This window comes from Momordica charantia, assembly GCF_013281855.1.
Source record: "Momordica charantia cultivar OHB3-1 chromosome 7 unlocalized genomic scaffold, Mcharantia_2.0 BLBB01000007.1, whole genome shotgun sequence".
NCBI classification, from domain to species: domain Eukaryota; kingdom Viridiplantae; phylum Streptophyta; class Magnoliopsida; order Cucurbitales; family Cucurbitaceae; genus Momordica; species Momordica charantia.
This window is the reverse complement of record NW_028275165.1, coordinates 14,871,912-14,893,307: the sequence shown is the minus strand read 5'-3', so window position 1 is coordinate 14,893,307 and position 21,396 is coordinate 14,871,912. Positions and strand designations below refer to the sequence as shown.

The following is a 21,396-nucleotide window of genomic DNA, read 5'->3' as shown; positions in this document are numbered from 1 at the left end:
AATGGACTCTAAAAATTTCTTAAAACTGCTTCAGGTCAAAATCTTTTATCCTCGTAATAGAGAGCAAAAGGTAGAAGAGAGAGTTAATGGAGTCTTAACTTTTAAAGCCATAAAGGCAGGTCATTCATTTTCATCTTTTCACCGTGGATGTTGTTTAGTCGAGACCACTACTAACATTTTGACATATAGAAAAAGAGAAATTTTAGTGTAAAATTAGCGATACTTATGCAATTAAATCATCACAACCAACCAAATAAAAGTATTAATAACAATCCCTAAATTTTCAAACCAAAAAAAAAAAAAAAAAAAAAAAAAGATTTGTAGGAAACCCTACAACCACAGCCATGTGAAGGCATTACCAAAAAGTCACTATTATCATCCTAATTCCTAAAGCCCCTTTTCCCAACCCTTCAAAACTCAAAAATTCCTCTTTTTATCTCTTTCCTCCAGCTCTCATCCAACTCATTTTACACTTAAAAAAAAACATGTGAAATCTTGCTGGCCTTTAAAGAATCCCTAAGTTTTCTTGTCACCTTTCACACAGCCTGGAAGAATCATTGATCCAAAAGCTATCCTTACTCAACCTATGAGTAAAGAAAACAAAATAGAAAGTTCAATTTTGATGCCATCTGTCAATTTAGTCTATAAACTCTGAATATATCTCTCGATCAATAACCAACGGTAATATAACATCATTAGACAATCGTCAACTAAATTGACACGACATTACAAAATACCAAATATAGTAGAAGAAAGTGTATCTTGCTGGATAAAGTAGGGTGATACAAAGTATAAAATTAATCCATTGCTTAAAAATGAAGATACGTTATTGTATTTGATACTTTATGGTCTTATTACCCACTTTTTTCTGCCATCTATTTGCTATGTCGTGTCAAATTAGCCAACATTTATAAAGATTTGATGTGATGTCATCATTTAATAAACATTGTTTACCATGAAATGTCAACCAAACATAGTTCAACTGATTAAGGTATATAATTATTTATCAAAAAAAAGTAAGATGTTTGAATCCCTACTCCACACGTGTTGAACTTTAAAAATTAAAATAATTAGTCATAAAAATTAACTAAGTTACAATCATAGATGTAGTTAAAAAATTTCAAATTTAAATGAGATTTAGTAGATACGATTATTATTTTGTTTTTCTTAGTGTAATATACGAGAGTGAAGATTTAAACTCACGATTTTTTGATCGTAAATAAATGTTTTAACCAATTGAACTATGTTTAATATGTTTAGACAGTAGATAGATTATTGAAGCTGAAGAGTTAAATTTTGTTTATATATATATATTTATCATACAAATTCAAATGGCTAAGAAATCCATAACCATGCAGCAAAATTCCATAGTTAGCATTAATAAAAGAATGAAGCAAACAAATAGATAAATCAATTATGCATCAAAAGAAGGAAAAAAAAGTGACCCACAACTAAATCAAACAGCTCTTTAGTAACCTTTTTTTCTTGCCTTTTGAAGATTTTTTTGGTTTCCTTTTTCTTTCTATCATCTGCAATCCATGGAGTCAAAAGTGTCTGCAAATCCGGAGGGTTTCGAAGGGATGCTCGTATTGGTTTGCGAGTAAGATATGTCATTGAACATTGTCGATGTTCCTTCACTGGCTTGCCATCTTTGAAGAGCCTGAGGTAGGCTCATGTGCAAATCGATCCCGTACGTTTCTTCCTCGTGTTGGCTCGAAGGTTTCCATTGCTCCACGAGAGGGCCGAGGATATTCACAGCGTGGCCCATGTCTGGTCTCTGGTGAGGCTCTCGAGCTGTGCAATGACCTGCCAACTCGGCCACCTTGTATATGCTCTCCATGGTCTCCTCGTCGGGGTTGAGAGCTTGATCAATCGCCTTTGGGATGTTTTCTTTGTTGGTCAAGACCCTTCGGAACCATGTGACCAAATGAGATTGCTCATCTGGCATGGTGTCGTCCAGAGCTTTTCGACCCGTAATGATTTCCATCAAAACTACTCCAAATGCATAGACATCGACTTTTGTCGTGACTCTTCCAGTTGCTATCAGAAAGATTAAAGATGAGGTTGGTAAATACTTCTGATGAAACAAATAGTTCTAAATTGTAATCCATTAAAACTAATCTGAGTGAAATGCAAAGTCACAAATAAAAGTTTAGTTCCTGTAGTTGTTTGTTGATCATCCAAAATGAGAATTAGATGCTTGAAAATGTGTAAGAATGCCTATGACAATGTAATTACACTTTGTACTCCTAAAAATGTAGAAAAATGTAGACCTTGTTTGATAACCCTTTCGTTTTTCATTTTCTATTTTTAAAAATTAAGCTTAGAAATATATTACTTTCACCGATGTGTTCATTTGTTTTGTTAATAGTTTTCATAAACATTTTCAAAATCAAGGCTAAATTTTGAAAAGAAAAAAAAAATTAGTTTTCAAAAACTTGTTTTTTTGCTTTTTAAATTTGGGCTAAGAATTCAAATATGTTATTTTTCGAGGAGGGATGAAAATCTTATCAATAAAATTTTACAAAAACAAGTATAATTTTTTAAAACAGAAAACTAAAAATGAAATGGTTATCAAACGACACGTCGTTCTCCAATGGTCATAAAACCACCTTTTAACTTCCAAATAGTTGAAATAGAATTAAGTTCATTTCTCAGCTAAACCCCGAAGCTTAAGCGATAAGACTATTAACTTTAAAAAAGTTGCAAGGAATTGAACTCATTACCTATTTTGAAACCATGCTTGCTAAATAAACAACCTCTATAGTAATAAACTTGAGTCATTAGGCAATATGGAAGATTGGAGGCTTTGTTTACCTGCGTATTCGGGCGCAAGATAGCCAAACGTTCCCGCCAATCGAGTCTCAACAGAATATTTCCCATCGGGCGCATTTCTAACCAAACCAAAATCAGCGACCTTAGCTCTCATGTCGTCGCCGAGAAGTATATTCGAAGGCTTCAAATCTCGGTGAATGAAACTTTGTTGAGCTAAGCTGTGTAGATATTCTACTCCTCTTGCCACATCCAATGCAATTGTAATTCTCTGTTTCCAAGTAAGAGGAGGATAGCCATACTCTTGCCAGTCAAATAAATGTTGTGTCAATGTCCCTTGAGGCATATACTCATACACCAATAGCCTCTCATTGCCATTGATGCAAGAACCCAAAAGCGCGACCAAATGTCGATGCCTAACTTTGGTTAGAACAGCGATTTCGGCTTGAAACTCATTCATTCCTTTCGTGCCCACCGCCCCCGATTCCATCCTCTTCACAGCAATTTTAGTACCATCATGTAGCTCTCCTTTGTAAACAATTCCAAATCCTCCCCTGCCCAACACATTATCCTCGCTGAAATTGTTTGTGACCTGCCTCAAAACTTGTATGGATATTGCCACATTTCCACCCTCGAAGACGTGGAATTCGCTGTTAAGATCCTCACTGCTCTGGCTCTGCAGTTCACTTGGAACTCCAGCGTACCCGTTCAAGCCACTCCCTGCATCGCTCTTCGCAATCTCCTTACCGCTTTCGGGATTGTTTACTTTCCCAAACTTCTTATGCCGATTGCTTACATAACATTTGAAGACAACAAACAGTAAGACAGCAACAAAAACAACAACTGCAACAACAACACCAACAATCAAACCAGCTGAAACAGAAGATCCCTTGGAAGATCTTGAAGGAGTCCCATCTGGGATGGTGCCATTGGAATCAGACTTGCCACTCCCAGCTCCACCATCACCTCCTCCATTTCCTGGGCTCAAGCTCGTCCCAAGCAACGGATTACCCTTCGTGTTCAACTTAACTGATGCAGCAAACTTCGGTATCTCTCCACTGAGATTGTTGTTAGAAACATCGAGGGTTTGAAGCTGCGACAACGTCGTCAAGCTCTCGGGTATCTCCCCAGTCAAGTTATTATCGTTCAAATACAAATTCTTCAAACTCGTCAAATTAGCAAACGCAGGGGAGATCATCCCCACCAAATGCTGCTTCCCAAAGTTAACATTAGTAACCTTCCCCTCAGTACAAACAACAAAGCTCCAATTGTTGCAAGCATCATCCCCTTCCCAAGCATCCGCCAGTGAAATCGGGTAGCCGAAACCCCCGGCAACCGCAAGCAGCACAGAAACCTGAGGATCGCACGCCCCGGGCGTCGTCCTGCAGAACCTATTAACGCTACTAAACGAAGCAGAAACTCTGGAATCAAACACCGGCAACGGCCCCTGAAGCTTATTGTTGTCCAGAGAAACATTGAGCAGACTTGAGAGCTGCATAAGCGAAGGAGGAACAATCCCAGTGAACTGATTGTCACGAAGCTGAAGATCAAAAAGAGCCTCACATTTGGAAAGATCCGGAATCTGGCCAGTAAACTGATTCTTCTGGAGCCAAACCTGAGTCAACTGGGTCATAGAACCCAACAAATCAATCCCACCGGAAAACCCATTTACCTGATTGTTCAACCAAAGGCTTCGAATCACAGATCCGGCGAGCGATTTGGGCAAAACCCCAGTCAAATTGTTGTAAGAAAGACGAAGCTCCTGCAAACTGGGGAACGAATCGAAGAAATCCGGCAACGACCCAACAATGTTGGCACTCGCGGCGTACAAACTGACCAAACTAGAGGCCTGAGTCAAGTCGGCCGGAATGGTCCAGGGCTGGAGGTTGAGATTCTGGGTGAGGCTGAGAATCTGGAGACTGGAGAGGCCGCGGAAGGCGGCGGAGGGAACAGAGGAGAAATTGTTGTTGTCGAGATAGAGGGTTTGGAGGAGGGAGAGGTTGGCGAAGGAGGGGAGTGGGCCGGAGAAGGAGTTGCGTTGGAGGGAGACGGCGGAGAGCTGGGAGAGGGAGTTCAGATCGCCGGGGAGGACGCCGGAGAGGGATTTTCCGGCGAGATTGATGGAGGTGACGCGGTTGGAGGAGTCGCAGCGGATTTCTTTCCAGGAGCAGAAGGAGTTGGAGGTGGTCCAGCCGGCGGGAGTGGGGGTGACGGCGGCGGCGAGCTTCTGCATCACGGCGGCGTCGTCGGCGGCGGCGAGGGAGAGGAGGCGGAGAAGGAGGAGAGAGAAAATGAGGGGACCCATTGGAGAGAGGATAGAGAGAGAGGATGAAGAAGATGAAGTTAATGAATGTGTAGTTGCAGAGACTTGAAGAGGCCACAGCCGCTGGTTAGAGCAGCTGGCCGGGGATCGGTTTTTGTTAAAATTACAAGAGAAAAAATAATAAAATTAATATAAAATAATAAAATAAATTTATTTTTCTAGTCAAGTTAAATTCAAAAATTCAAACTCTCAACTCCACAGCTGAATATATATATCTTCAGCTATCTTTTTTATTGGAAAAAAAAAAATTTATACCCTTTTACAAAATACAAGTAAAATATAAAAATTAAAATTTTATAAAAAGAAAAAAAATTCATAAATTACAAATTTATACTATCACATGGGACGATGATATTAAATATCCATATAAACAATTATATGTTTATAAATCCATGGATTCGACATTGATACGAGAAATAAATCGACATTTTCGTAATCGTACAAAAAAATAGATAAAAGTATGAAAAATATCAATAAAAAGTTACTAATATATCCATAATATTAATATTAATCTTTTTTAACTTATTTAGAAATAGAAAAATGTTTTTAACTCAAAAAAAGAAATAGAAAAATGTTTATTGTTAACTTAAATATTTTTTATGATTTTCTAATTTTTCTAATTTTAGACATTTTATCGTATTTTTATTGATATTTTCTTCAAATTGAGAATTCGATGTTGATATTTAAAACCTTGCTCCTTACTAACTATCATTTAAAATTTATAAATATTTTTAATGGTGGTAGATAGGATGATTTTTTTTTTTATGCTGGGTAGGGATTAAAAATTTTTGTGGCGGCTCTAACGGTCTATTCCATTTCTACTGCCACTACTAAATTCTTTAAAATGAAAGAAAAATGAAAAATATCTCTTTTTTATACATTTTTCTAAAAAGTTGAATGGTATGCAAGAAAAAGTATTTTCATTCTCTTATTATGTGTCAAAAAATATTTTCTGGATAATTTGATTGTGGAAGATTCTTACTGCTCATTATTAAATTTAGAGAGAGAAAAAACAAAAAAACGAGAGAAATTTTTTTTAGGTAATAAATAGTTGCCAAATTTTTAAGGGGGAAAAGCAAGAAACAAACTTCTGTACTGCTCAGTAGGGATTTAATATTCTTGTCTATTAATAATTGGGAAGCTGAAGCTCAATAATTTACCTTTTTTTTTATTTTCTGAAAACAGTATTTTCCTTCCCCCATCAAACAGTCCTATTATTTTGAAAAAGTTGAATACTATTTATTCACACACACGTATATATATATCTGTGTATATATATATATTTGTTGAGGGAGAAATCTAAGTCTGATGACGTTTTGTGTGAGGATTTGAGGAGTGACAGTTGGAAGTGAGGTTATCGAAGATGCGAATCGTACGAGTGAGGAAAACGAAGGCTGCACACTTGCTATGCGATACAGGGGACGCGTCGCACCGTGCAAATGATAGTCTGCATAAAGGATAGATTGGCAAGTGGCGGAGCGCTTGTCGTGCACCTAGAATGTCGTTGCCTGACTGTTTTGCACCCTGTTCGATGAACAACATCGTTGTACCCTATGCAATGCTTCCTCCCTAGTCAGCCATGGACACCTACAAAAGGGAAGAACCACAACCACCACCATGATCTATCACTAATTCCTTAAAGTGTTATCTGCTACTTTTACTTTGATTACTAACTTGATCGTCAGAGTCTCCAAGGTAGGACATCGCATCGGTGTCGAGGATCGTTGTTGCAGGTTTGTTCGTCCAAAGACGCCCCTTCCAAAAGACACGTAGACCTCTCCAAAACTCACCGTCAACCGTACACACACATATATATATACACTTAGTTTTATTCAAAAGAATTTTCTTGATTAGTTATATTTATAGAAATACTTTTAACCTTAGTTTCTATTATATATTGTAAAATACAAGAGATATTTTCAAGATGACTAGCTTTATTCAATCTATTTTCTTGGTTAGTTAATGTTGTTTTAACCAATTAGTTTCTATCCTTTTACTTTTTTATAGAATTTACCCTATGTCCATGATAATTGGTAACAAGTAACAAATATTCAACCACTAATTAGCCAAATAACTTAACTTCATATTTTTCGACCAATACGACTTTTTCTTGTAATTCAATAACGTTGGAGTAGGAATTCAAACCTTTAATTCTAGGACATAGATATCATGTCCCCAGTAAAGGTTACATTAAAGAAGTTGGTTTGTCAACTTTAGCCTTACAAATAACTTGTAACGATGGTTGAAAACTTTGGTATAATTATCTTTTTAAAGTTACAAATTTGGTCTACATAGTTTAGGCATAGTTAAAATTTTCAATTTAGTGTGTTTAAAAAAAAAAAAAAGAAATTCAATTTAGTGGCCATATGATTTGAGATTTGTATCAGTTTGGTTCCTATACTTTTTAAAATTTTAATTTGATCTCTATGGTTTGATTAAACCTACGATCCCTAAAATTATCTTGTATGTGCTCAAAAGTCTCGTATATATTCTTCTATATTTTACTTAACTCTAAAGTCTCGTACAACGAGGAACATATAATTAGCCAAATAGAAAACACGAACTCATTGTCACGTTATAAAAAATGTCACCATGGTAACAATAAAGATGATTTGTGACGTTTGATTAAACGGTAGAGACTAAATTAAAAGGTTTAAAATACAACTATAATAACCAAATTGAAATAAAGCGAAACTTTTAAAATTATGATACCAAATTAAAATTAGATTGATGAAATTTATAATTTAACCTACTTTATTTACGCGTCTTAGAAATCTGGTAATTTGACCTAATTTCATTTACCCGTTGGAGAAATTTATACGGAAAATGAAGAGGCAAAAGTGGCAGCTTTATGGTCAAATGTCAGCCAAAAAATCTGATCTAAAATAATGTGAAAACGACTACGTGTCACTTGCTAGAGTTTGAACTCTATTTTTCTACCTCACAATGTGTGTTTTTTTATTTTTTATTTCTTTTTATTAGTGAGGCTTCATAGACTAATCTTGGGTAATCAATTATTTAATCTAAATGAAATGAGAAACCTGATTTTAATATTTGGGTGAGTGACTATCAATAAATTTAGACACATTCTTTTAGAAATATGTTTATTCTTTTGGAAAAAAAAGATATTATATATATATATATTAGTTGAACATGAGGCAGTGATGGAACTCTCGACAGATTGAAAATATATATCAATTATTGTTGAACTATGTTCACTTAGAAAGATATATAAATTCTACTGTAAATTTTCTATTTCACCAAATTTAACCTTAAATTTAGAAGTTAGGATTATTAGTAAGTTAAAAATCTCTCCAAACTCATTAATTTGAATGAAAATAAGTTTTGTACCTTAAAGTCTAATTAATGCACAAATATATCACTGTAATGCTAAAATAAACTCACATAATTTTAATTAGAAAAAAAGTCTTTAATATCTGTTGTTTCTCTCTAAAGTCTTTTTGATTTTCATACTATTTTATAATATATATTAAGAGTTTTTTCTTTTGTAAACAATTCTTAGACAAAAACTAAATTTTGTAAATATTATTTGATCCATTTGAAAACAATTAGATGCTGACAAAATTCTCAAAGATTGGCGTTTTTCCAATTGTTCATTTTTCATTAAAGGAAGAGGAAGAAGCAAATAAAGCAAAGGCCTCCTCTTTCCGTCCGCTCTTCCCGAAGTGAGCGAATTGCATGTAGAGATCCGTAGGGGCTTATAGTTTAATTGGTTGAAACGTACCGCTCATAACGGTTATATTGTAGGTTTGACGATACCAAAGATGTATTTCCTTATCAGAGAGGGGCCCCAATGGAAGCGGGGCTTTTTTCTTTTCTAATCAGTTTAGGGGGGGAAGGAGGAGAGGCACGGAAACAGGATCAATAAAAATGCCTATCTATAAAGCGCTGAGTTGAAGAGGGAACAAGTCCCACAGAGAGATGATAAGTGGGAGAAAGAGTGAAATGGAAATCTCTTCTGGAGGGGGGTATCATCAGTAGCAGGGATATCGCCAGTCGATTCAGACGCTGTTCCAGGTAAAGCACCACCCGCAGAGGTATTTACATACCTAGTTTTCTTAAGTTAGGAGCTTCGGTCCACTCTCGCCCTGACACATGGACCTGAACCCCAACTCAGATGCGGAAAATTTTCTAGTCCTCCCCTAGGGAGAATTTCCATACTCCTCTCGTTCAAAAATTGTCACATGTAAAATATCTTTATTGTTATGACAAATAAAAAATATATATATTTTTATGTGGGGTCCACATATTTAGAAGTAATATTTATTCCGATATTTCACTTTCTCTCTTAATTTAATTGGATATTCTTCCCTATTTATTACTCTTCCACCTCTCTCATTCTCAACTTTTATTTGCTAATTTTTTTCTTTCTTTATATTGTTTCCTTTTTTCCGTTTTCATTGTTTTTTTTTACATCTTTAACTTTCTTCTTTCTTCTTTCAGTACAACATAGGTATGCATTCAAATTTATGACTTTTTGATCGAAATATATATTTTAATTAGTTGGGCTAGTCATTTATTTCCATTTTATTGAATTAAATGTTATGGATTAGCCATTTATTTGAAACAAAATTTTTAGTTAAACTAAAGTTCAATAATGTTTTTACTCAAAATAACAACAAAAAAAGTGTATTTTAATCAAATAATAAAATTCATAAAAATGATGAATTTAAAAAATAAAAAAAAATTAAACATAACATACTTGGAGATTTATTTCTTCACGTGGGGATGGATACATTAAAATATTTTATGCATTCAAGAAAAAATGAAAAAGATATAAAATGATTAGAACGGAATAGATAAAAAAAATAATAATAAAGAACCATAAAAATTAAAAATAGTTTCAAAAGTTATACATAATTTAAATGGTGAAGTACCAATAATTGAAGTTCCAATATTCTATAAGAAAAATGAAAAATTTAAGTTTGAAGGGAGAAAATTAAGGAAATGAAAATTGAGAATAAGAGAAGCACTGAAGATGTAAATAACATTGAAATGAGAAATAGATTAAAAAATAAATAATCATATATAAGAATAATAAATAAGAGAGAATGTACCATTAAATTAAGAGAGAAAATGAAATATATGAAATAAATAATGCATCTAAATATGTGGATCCCACATAAAATATATATTTTTTATTTGTTATAATAATAAATATACTTTACATGTGACAATTTTTAAATCGGAGGAGTACGAGAGTTCTCCCTACCACGAAAGGACTAGAAATTTTCTCGAGGTTGAAACTGTGGAGGAGCTCTGACCACTCAACTCTATACTATAAAATTTTAATTTTATGGTAAATATTAATACATCTAAAATCTGATATTTTTCTTATTTTATATTATTTTATATGCCCTTAATTCAACATATGTTGTAAATTATACGCGATGCCCTTGGAATTTGGAAATTATACAGTTCCCCAAATACCAATTCAGAAAACATGGATGGAACATGGCTCTGCTATTCTGCTTTTAACAGTTTTCAACTCAAAAGGCAAAAATAAATAATAATAATAATAAGGATAATGATAGAATAAATAAATAAATAAATAAATAAATAAAATGATCTCATTGGCAAAACAAGTGATTAAACTCATTCCGCTCTAGACTATAAATACATGTTTTTGTCTATGAGGATTGAGCGGAGTTTTTTCAATTTAGTCCTTACCATTTAAAAATTTTCAACTTTATCTCTTATGTTTTAAGATATTTCAATTTAGCCTAACAAGATTGATAAATATTAAAATTAACGAATAATAATAATAAAGTTCGATATCAATATTAAGATCAATTGTGATATCTCATATAAAGGTCCATGAACATTAAAAATTAATTAGTCATCTATATGAATATAAATATACAAATAATAAGATCTTTTACTTATTTAGGAAGTTAAAATTAACTTCATTATTAATTTAAATATTTTTTATAATTTTTTTATTTATACAAGAATATATGTCGATAATATCTATTAATTATCCATAAAGTTGAAATCTCAATATTGACATCAGTATCGACATTTTAGTTCTAGTGACATAATTATTTTGATGAATTCACATCAGTTTAGAGGAGAAAAAAATATCATAGGGAAGTTTCTAATTCTTCATCCAAGTTTTTAAGAATCACAAATAGATTTTTCGAGTTTTTTCCTCTAACTTTTTATTAGATTCAATATTATGTCAAGTAAAATTAAGCCAATATTCTTCAATAGTAAGGGATCAAATATTAAAATATTAAAATATAAAGGACTAAGTTAAACTTTTTTAAATAATAAGAATTAAATTAAAAATACGAATTTTTTTTTCTTTTTTAATAATCTTATACTATTCGGAACTTATCAGCACCCCATGTTCTATGTTCTCCTTTCTCTCTCTCTCTTTTTTTTTCCTTTTTTTCTTTTTTAAATAAAGAAAGTATAGAGAGTTCCAGAAGTTATATTATAATTATTGGTAATCAAAATACATTTTTGTCACTCTATTTTATTTTATTTTAAATAATCATATATAATAAATATTAGGGTGTCAATTTCAACCGGTAGCCTCTATTTGTTTTTTCTTTAAATCTATTTTTTATCATTTGAATTCGGTTACATTTTTCCTGTTAAAAAAGAAAAATCGGTTCTATTTGAGTGTTTGAACTTTTAAATTATTTATTTTAATTTTTAATAATTATTTTGATTCATGAAATTTTAAAATTTTAATCTCTCTTAATACATGTTTATATTTATGTTTATATTTAGCATGTTTTTTTTTATATCCACGAGTGTTCAGACCGCACGACTCGATTCACTTTAACATTTTAGATAACATAGAGTATTTTAGAATGAACTACTTAAAATATAAGTACCTTTAAAAGGAAATCAGTTCAATGTTTCTCGAACTACTCGTGATTACTAAAAAAAACCTTTATAAAAGTGATTTTTGTTGGTTAAAATCATTTTTACAACCTTAAAAAATCTTAACCAAAACGTTACAAATTTTTAAAAGAACATTTTTAGTCATCCATAAACACTTTAAGAGTCTGTACCAAATACCCACAATAATATACATATTCAAAAACTCATTTAATAAATATATTATTGTTATTATTTTTTCTTAAGAAATTTCTCCCTCCAAAAGGCTCTGTGACATCTTTCAATACTCTAACACACACATTTCTCTCTTGATCCATTACTAAAATTCAAATGTAATACAAAACACAATATAAAAAAGTTAGTAAAATTTATAATATTTTATAAATATATATTAAATTTATCTTTTATGGTGAATATTTCTCCGACTTATATAAATATTACCCCAACTCCTCTTTACCAACAATAAAGATGTTTCACTTTTTATTTGAAAAGTCATAGTTATTAAGTAGGTATGAATTATAGATAGAAAAAATAGAAAAACAAATATATAAAAGTAAAATAATCATAATAATAATCATAAGTTACAAAAAAAGCTCTATGCTCTAGTGAAATTAAAATATGACGTAATAAAGAAATTAAAAGAAAACATATATGTTAGGAATTTAGGGAATTAATTAATGAAAGTTGAGTTTGTTATTACAATATATTAAATTAATGATTAGATAGTTAGTTGGTTCATTGAAAAAGGCACTTCATTTAATAAAATGTATGACACACACTACGCAATCGCGTTCCTTCCAACCACATGCATTGCACATGCTTCAATCAAACTAAGATTTCTTTTCCTTTTATATATATGTATTTGTTATTTAGTTATTCTCGGGTTTTAAACGTCGGTATCCATGGAAGTGTCAAGGTCTCAATTTCGTGTAAATATCAATAAAGTATCTATGATAAATATTTCTATAAAAGTTGGAGAAATTAAAAAATCGCAAAGAATACTTAAATTAACAAATAAATATTTTTTATTTCTAGAAAAAGTTAAAAATGATTAATATTAATATTATGTGTATTATAGTGACATTTTGTTCACACTTTTCATATTTTATTATTATTTTTTTTTGTATTGTGATGGAAATGTCGATTTACTCCTCATGTTGATGTCGAACTAATTGATATATCGACGCGTCAACAAATATTTAATACTATAATTATTCTTACTAATTATTATTTATATAATATAATAATTATTACGGGTAAAATTAAACCCTACGAGTTAAGACTAGGAAGGAAATTAATGGGTCGAGCTCCAAAAAGCCAAACCTCAAAACGAGACCACGAAGATTGAGGCACGTGGGCTAGCTGGTCGACAAAACAACCCATGAATTGGTTGGTTGGCCCATAATCGACCATTCCATGGGTCGGCTTGGCAAACCAACTCATGGGTCAACCAAAGGCCATGATCCAATTGGTGTGCCCAAAATCAACCAGCCTTAAGCCATCCATGGCTCGACTAGTCAACTCAACCCTTTGGCTCAGCCATGGCCCTACTAGATTGACTAGCCTTGGCTCAATTATGACTTGGTAGGATCAACTAATCCATGGGTTGCTGCCATGGCCTAGTCTGTGATTGAAGAGAGTCTCTAAGTTCCATTATTCTCTCACGTGATGAGTCATGATAGATCAAATTATCAAATTTCAAAAAGAGTTCAAAAGAATAACATAATCTCAAGACATAATAATTTGTCTTTCTATGAATAGAAAAAGAAATCTCTCATGATGAACGTATGATACAAAACCATATTTCTTGTAGTTTTCACATCAATTTGATTCTGACTTAAACATCAAAGTGTGTGGCTAGTACTATTACCACTATGTAATTTTTTATTTTACAAGTTTCGTCGAATCTCTTCTATCTTAGAAGATCGATGATGTAGATTTGGTAATTATGTCGGACTAAATTTACACACGAACAATAATACAATAATATAGTGTATATAAAGTTGGTAAAGTCGAATTATTTATATTTCTAGTCCAAGCCCAAATCTATGGCCAACGCATTAGAATTTAGGTTTTTGTTATCTAATTGATGTTTTTTTATTTTATTAACTCATATATTTTCTTATATGCATAAAAAAATGAAGGTTACAATTATTGCACTATTTTGGAAGATCACGATATCAAGATCAGTATATGTTCACTTTTCATATCTATTTATATTTTATTTATTATTTATAATGATTCATTATTATATTTATACATACTACTAAACTAATTAATGACTTATTTTATCACAGGGGCCAAAGATAATTTTATAGAGAACAATACACCGTAATATTAGTTATTAAAAATGAATTTTATTAATATATCCTCGTAAGAAAAATTATTGGAGTGTAAAACCCATTGCACTTAGAATATTTTAATTATATTTTACTGAAATATATCAAATTTATGTTGGGTAAATATACGCTGTATATATGAACTGTGTAGTACTGACAAACAGATTACAACGTAACTGGCTACAAATGATATAAATTTGAACAACTTGATGAACACCAAAACTTGATAAAAAATAGTCGAGACACACTTCAATAGCGCTGACCTGAAGACAATTATTCGCTCTGCACAAGTTGCTAGCAGACTACAGCGATCGTCTCAGCAGGATACAACGACTAACTCGATAGAACTGCAACCTCGAACTACTCGGATCTGGCAGAACTCTTAGATACTTGCTCTCAACAAAAACAAGAAGAACAACTCAAAAGAAGAGAGAAGTCTTGTGGGAGGAGGAGAATACCCAATTGTGGTATGCTTGGATATTTCAAAATGAAGAAAATCACAACTATATATAGTTATTTAAACATGAAACTCCTCACACAAGAATTAAGTTCAACTTTAACAACATGAAGAAAAACTTCTCATTTGAAGAACTTCAAGTTTAACAACATGTAACTTTAACAAAATAAAGTTACAAAACACAAAATTGACACAAAAACAACTTCATGAAATAAATAATGAAATTGTTACAAATGTAAAATAAGTTTCAAATTCTTAATATACAAATTTAATTTCCAGATTTTAAATTTGTATACTCAACGGTTTTCTCAATATCTTCAAGTTTCACTTTCTTTCACTATTAAAAATCCAACAATTTATTTTTAAAAGATTATTAAAAAAATTGAAAAAAATCACTCATTCCCTTTATGCTATTATCTTAGCTGATACCCAAGTATGTCATCGATCTTCTCTCTTGACCAGAAATAGGGACCTGAGACTCGGTTGGGGGAGTTTCGTGAGAGAAGAGAATAGTTGCAACTATTGGTAGCTGTTAAAAAGAAGAAATGTAATCCGCTCTAGAGCTAGGAGTTTTATGTCTAAGTTTAAGAGTTGAGGAGAGTTCTTTAAGTTAATTTTAGCCGCTGCCCACCGACCCTCCATCCAATTACACTGAACTCCTACTCCTAAAAAAGTGCATAAGAGGCAAACCAACCATTTTCTCTTGGCCCTCTCACCAAGTGACTTGTCAACCATGCTTTCACTCCCTCAAAACGATGCACCTCACAAAAGTACTTCTTTGAATTGAGGTAATACATCAATGAGTAGTTCACTCTAGGATTCTGCCCCTCGAGAGTAGGATGTGGCCGCTATATCATAAGCCTACACTAACTCTATACCAAGTCTTGAGCGATAGCGAAGCCAAAGCCTAAAGAAAGATTAAATCTAATCCCATCCAAAATACAGGTAGGTAGAGTTCACTCATTTTGTGGTAAGAGGAAGATTCTTTTTTCTTAAGTTAAATAAAAAAAATAAAAAATGAATTGGACTTCTTCCAACATTTCACTTTTGTGACAACTATTTGAATCAAGTAAACGTAGTGATCCAAAAGGTTATAGATGAATAGTATCTTGTACATGAACTTGTGGCTCACTTTTTTTAAGTAATAGAGAAAAATAACTAAAACATGGTATTGCACAGCTACCATGGAATCTGCGATCACACATGAGTACCTCGCCTTGAAAAAAAAAGTGACTGTTAATTGACACTAATGTTAATGGAGACCATTGATCAAGAAGGATCATGTTCAGCTCCCATAGTGTGACAGGCGATGTGACAAGTTTCGGTAACCAGTTATTCCTTATCTCAAGACGAAATTGGTCACTGGACAGTACTCAAAATTGTAATAGATGTACCAGAAGCTATTCCAGTAATAGGATCACCTTTGGTAGAATTATTGCACAAGAAGAAAGGCGAAACTGAAAACCTCTTCAACTTTGAAAGTCTATTACGCGCTAAAAACATTTCCAACTAAAATTGCATAGGAAAATAAAGGAATTCATTCACTTTAAACAATAAAAAGATGGTCAATGAACACTAAATTAAGGAATACTGCTATAAAAGCTCTAATTTGTTCCCTTTCCTTTATTAAAAATATCCCAAAACTTGGTTGGATTATTTTTAAATCAATGTGATTTGCTAAACTCTTACCCTATTAAAATAAAATGTCACGTCATAAAATTCATAAATAATTAACCTAGAGTTTCTATTACTTCTCACCGGTAACATGATTGTCTCGTAAGCTATAACTCTATTATAACTATATATGATACTTGATAGAGATATTTTGAACTATGAAAAAACAAATGGGAACTAAATTTAAAGCTAGAGGACTAAACCTAGGATGAAATATAAAGGGAAAATTTTAATGGGCAGCATTTTCAGAAAAAATATGTGTAAATATGTATTTTTCTACTAGTAGCTGTAAAATATATCATTTTTACATAAAAAATTGTAAATATAGTAAGAAGTTCAAATAAATTATTGATGAACGTTAATAATATATAGTAATAAATGAATAACCTAAAAATGTAAAAAAAAAAAAAAAGGTGATCAATGTTAATAATTTGTTCACCTAAGTATTGATTCACTATAGCCTTAAAAATATATATATATTTTGTTGGAGGGAAATGTAAGATGTGACACGTGGACCAATCAACTCAGTTCGGTTTCGTCGAATCTGTTCAACACTAAGTCAACGAAGGAGACTAACCTACACTCAGAATCAAGCTAGAGACCAGAACTCAATCACAGAATCGCTTAAGTTCTCTTCAAGCCGACTTGAGAACTCCGACCTCAAACCCGACAACTGACCTGAGGGCCCGACAGTTATAACCGTTGGTCGGGACAGTTCGAACTGCTACTCACACCCTCCCACCACACCCTATAAAAAGGTGTTAGATGATATCCAATATAAATGAATTACATTTACACCCAACCCATCAGCTTAAGCTTGTGGGCTGAGTAGTGGTTTATTCATCTTTAAGAAAAGGACACTTTGCCTCTTTGCTCAGGTAAGAAACTGCTCCGAGAACGTAGCTCACAACCCTTAAAACTTTATTTGTTCCTTTTGCAAGTTCCTCTTATTTAAAGATTGCAACTCGCTAGCTCGTCCTCGTCGCCATTTAGTCGACCTTCAGTAACTTGGTGCATCAACATATATCATTGAATAACCTACATTGATTAACCATAATCTCAATAAATCATTTATTAATTTATATATTAATTAATGTTAATAATTGATATGCATATATTTTGATTTTGCTCAATTTTCCATATTTTCTTTTAGCTGATATTTTTAATTTTATTTATTTATTTATTTATTTTGGTAAATTACACTATAATTACAATTACACCAAATCTAAATTTTGAAATTTTATTAGAATGATTTGATGAGTTTACCAAGCAGCCAGAAGCTGTTTAAATAGGCAAAGCCCAATAACAATTACTTTAAATTTTAGGGAAATTGGGGTGGATGGCTATTTAGCCACCCGTTTTAAAAAATGTCTATTAGTTTTAAATTTTGTACAAATGGCTAAAGGGTATTTTTGGAGTTTTACGAAAGAACGTAATTTTCCGACAATACCCTTATCTATGTCTTTTTGATTTTTTCTTATATCCAACCACGTAACAAACTTTGTTTTGAATTCAAAATGATTTTCCTACCTGATTTCAAGTTAATTATTTTAATTACTTTGTTTTGTATTTCAGTTAATTTAAACGATTTGTGTACAACGATTCATCTCTCATCTCAGCGTTCTGCAATTGTTCTACTGTATCTTCTTAATGTATATATACATATTTGCATCAATTGGTATATATACCTAACCACTAAGGAGTATATGCTGTCACAAGTGATTTGTATTCTTGTTTTCCTATTTCTTTATCATTTAATAAATCATTTACAACAAAAGTAAATTAAAAAATTGAAGAATAACAACCCATAAATCAAAACAATTAGGAAAATAGATTCAATTTGTAATCTTAAATTTGTAATCTTTGGGGCGTGTATTGTCATCAGATTCAATTTCTTAAACTTCTTTTGACGATGAGTTATTTTTCTTACGTTCATCGGTGGATTCATTATTCACTATTTCATTCTCTTCATTAGACTTTGTGTTGTCCTTTAAAACATTAGAAAATTTATCAAAATTAAAAGGTCAATAAATGTATATACCAATTAAAGAAAAATCAAAATTAGAATTCAATACACGTATATATCACCATGAAACTCAATTATGTCAATACATGTATATACCAATTCAAGAATTAACAAAATATGAAAGTCAATACATGTATGTATACAACTATACAACTCTAGAATGTCAATACATGTATATACCAATAATTACCTCACTAACACGTTCTTCCTCAACTATCTTGAGACCCTTTCCTTTTCTTGAAATATACGAGTACAGTTAGCTCATTGAATCTTTGTAAATATTACTATAAAAATTAACAAACAAGAAATATACATCTTTTTCACTTTCTAAGTGATTTTGCACAATTCCTTTGAACGTCCTTTTATACCAGTAGCTTTTTTTCTTTTTTACAATACAACCTGGTGAATTGTTTCTTTTTTTCTTTTTTTTCCTTTTAATTTTTTTCATATAAGCAACTTATAATTTTATTAAAGAAAAACTTAAATTCAATATAAGGCAAACTCTATTTTATTTTATTTAAAATGATGGATGAGGCTCTGACCTTTAATATTAGATCAAATAGATACCATTTTTGAAAATTTTAAAATTCAATAAAAAATAACTTATAATACAAAAACTAAATAGACAAAAGTTCACCAAGTTTAATAACCATTTCATTTTTAGTTTTTTGCTTTTAAAAATAATGCCTACCTACTCCCAATTTTTTGGGTATGTTTTTTTTTTTTTTACCATTCTTATAAATACATTTGAATTTTGAGCAAATTTTAAAAAACAAAAAATAAGTTTTTAAAACCTATTTTTTAATTTAAAAATTTTATCTTAAAATTGAAAACATTTTTAAAAAGTAGATAAGTTTTTTCTTTTAAGGTATTTCAACTTGATTGAAGGTAGTAGATAAGAGTAGTGTTTATAAGCTAACATTTTTAAAACCAAAAATAAAAAATAAAATAGTTATCGAAACTAAATTTATAATTTAACATATAAGGGCTCGTTTGATAATGTTTTTGTTTTTTGTTTCTCGTTTTCAATTTTAATACGAATCTTAAGCATTTTGCAACTAATTATGTTCCTTGTTTCATTTTTTGAAAATATTTTAGAAATTGTATAGAAATTTTGGAAACAATTAAAACAAGTTCCTTACTTCTTGTTTTCGTTTCCAATTTGTTACAAAAACAAAAACATAAATATTGTTTGATCATTCTTGAATTCATAGGTGTTGAGGCCACAATTCTATTCTTTCTTTATTAAAAATGAAGAAACATAAATATGAAACAGTAACGAGGTCCTAATTTAACAAACTTATGATTTCCAAATGCTTGGAGCAAAATATAACTGAGACTCACATAACACCAATGGCAGAAAATTCCCCCACAGGTTACCTTTGGTTTGGCCTCAAGAAAGTTGAAGAAATGTTTTTAAATTTCGTGATTTGAAATCCGAAAAATGATTTTCAATTTTTTATCTTGTTTGAAACGAGAATGATTTGAAACGAATTAAATTAGATTTCTTTATTTGGATGTTCACTGGAAATGAAAAGAAAATAAAAATTTTACTGATTTGGTTTTTAGTCTACATGTATTAATTATAAATTAAAATATGACGAGGTTAAACAGGTAATTTACTGCGAAAGTCTATGAAATCATGTAAAATCCGACCATTTTGATCTGAAAAATTTTTTATGTAAAAATAAATCATTCAAAATCATGCGGTAGCAAACGGTGGAATTCATTTGAAATCCGTCATGATTTCGAATTCTTTCAAAATAGAGCATAGGTTGGAGTTTTAACCTGAAAACAGTTGGTGGCTGTGGAAGAATGTGTTTGGTATGCATTTAAAAATATTTATAAATAATAATTTTGTAAAAATTGTTGATGTTCAATTAAAATTTGATAGACTTGTCAAAAAAAGTGTTTTTTAACCATGAAAAACATATTTTAAACTTTTGTGATAACAAAAAATAATTTGAAAACTTTAACAAAAAAAAAAATAGAAAAGAAGCACTTACTTTTGGAGAAAACCTTTTTTTTCTTTTTTTCCAAAAGTTCTTGCTGAAACATTGTTTCATCTCAGACTCACTAGAAAATAGAAATCTTGTTTTACTAATTTTTTAAAAAAATAATTTCCTCTTGTAATTTTTAGCATTTAGAGTTTGTTTGGTTGGCGATCTCAAAACAAGAGACTCCAAACTTTTAGATATGTATTTGGTAGGAGATTTGAAAATTGAATCTCAATTTTAAACAATACATTAATATACTGTAAATGGTTACTGACTAAATATTTTAGTTTAATATAAAATAATATTAATTAATTTATTAACATTTTAATTATAAATTTTGTATAATTATTATTTTATAAATATATTTTACATGTTTTAATTTTAACAAAAATGAAATGAGTTTATAACGTGAAATAATATATTTATAAAAAAATTAAATAATTCTACATTTTAAAGTTTCAAACTCAAACTTTGAAAAAGTTGAAAAGATAAAAATGTTGTTTTCACAATTACGCAATTTGAATCCGAAAAGAGTTTTTAGAAACAAATCTTACACAGCTTTTAGATCATGAGTTTATAAATATTAATTTTAAGTACAGAATACAAAACCAACTACATTGTTATTGAGAAAACTATACTTTCAAACATTTCCTAAAAATGTCTTCTTTTAGTCCCTAATAATCATTTAAATAAAACAAGTAGCTTTAAAAAAAATGGTAAAACAAGTAGAATAAATATGAACATGTCACCATTTTTTCTTCTTTTAATTTACTTTCGAAATAATCAATTGCCTTTTGGTTTTATTTAATTTATTTTAAATAAGAACCTGAACTTTTCATTGAAAAGAATGAATAAAAAGAGAATTAAAAAAAATACCCAACAAAAAGATGAAAGAAATCCATATAAAGAAATGAGCTTCAATCTAAAAGGAC

The 21,396-nt window shown here is 30.9% G+C and overlaps 1 protein-coding gene across 1 annotated transcript; it reads right to left on the bottom strand.

Moving 5' to 3' along the window:
• Nucleotides 1–1,282: 1,282 nt before the first annotated feature.
• LOC111016233 (Leucine-rich repeat protein kinase family protein) lies at nucleotides 1,283–5,167 on the bottom strand. Its single transcript, XM_022291543.2, has 2 exons — nucleotides 2,818–5,167; nucleotides 1,283–2,040 (listed from the first exon to the last, which is right to left on the bottom strand). The coding sequence occupies exons 1-2, from the start codon at nucleotides 5,075–5,077 to the stop codon at nucleotides 1,526–1,528; spliced, it is 2,775 nt and encodes a 924-aa protein (XP_022147235.2). The 5' UTR covers nucleotides 5,078–5,167; the 3' UTR covers nucleotides 1,283–1,525.
• Nucleotides 5,168–21,396: the final 16,229 nt, after the last annotated feature.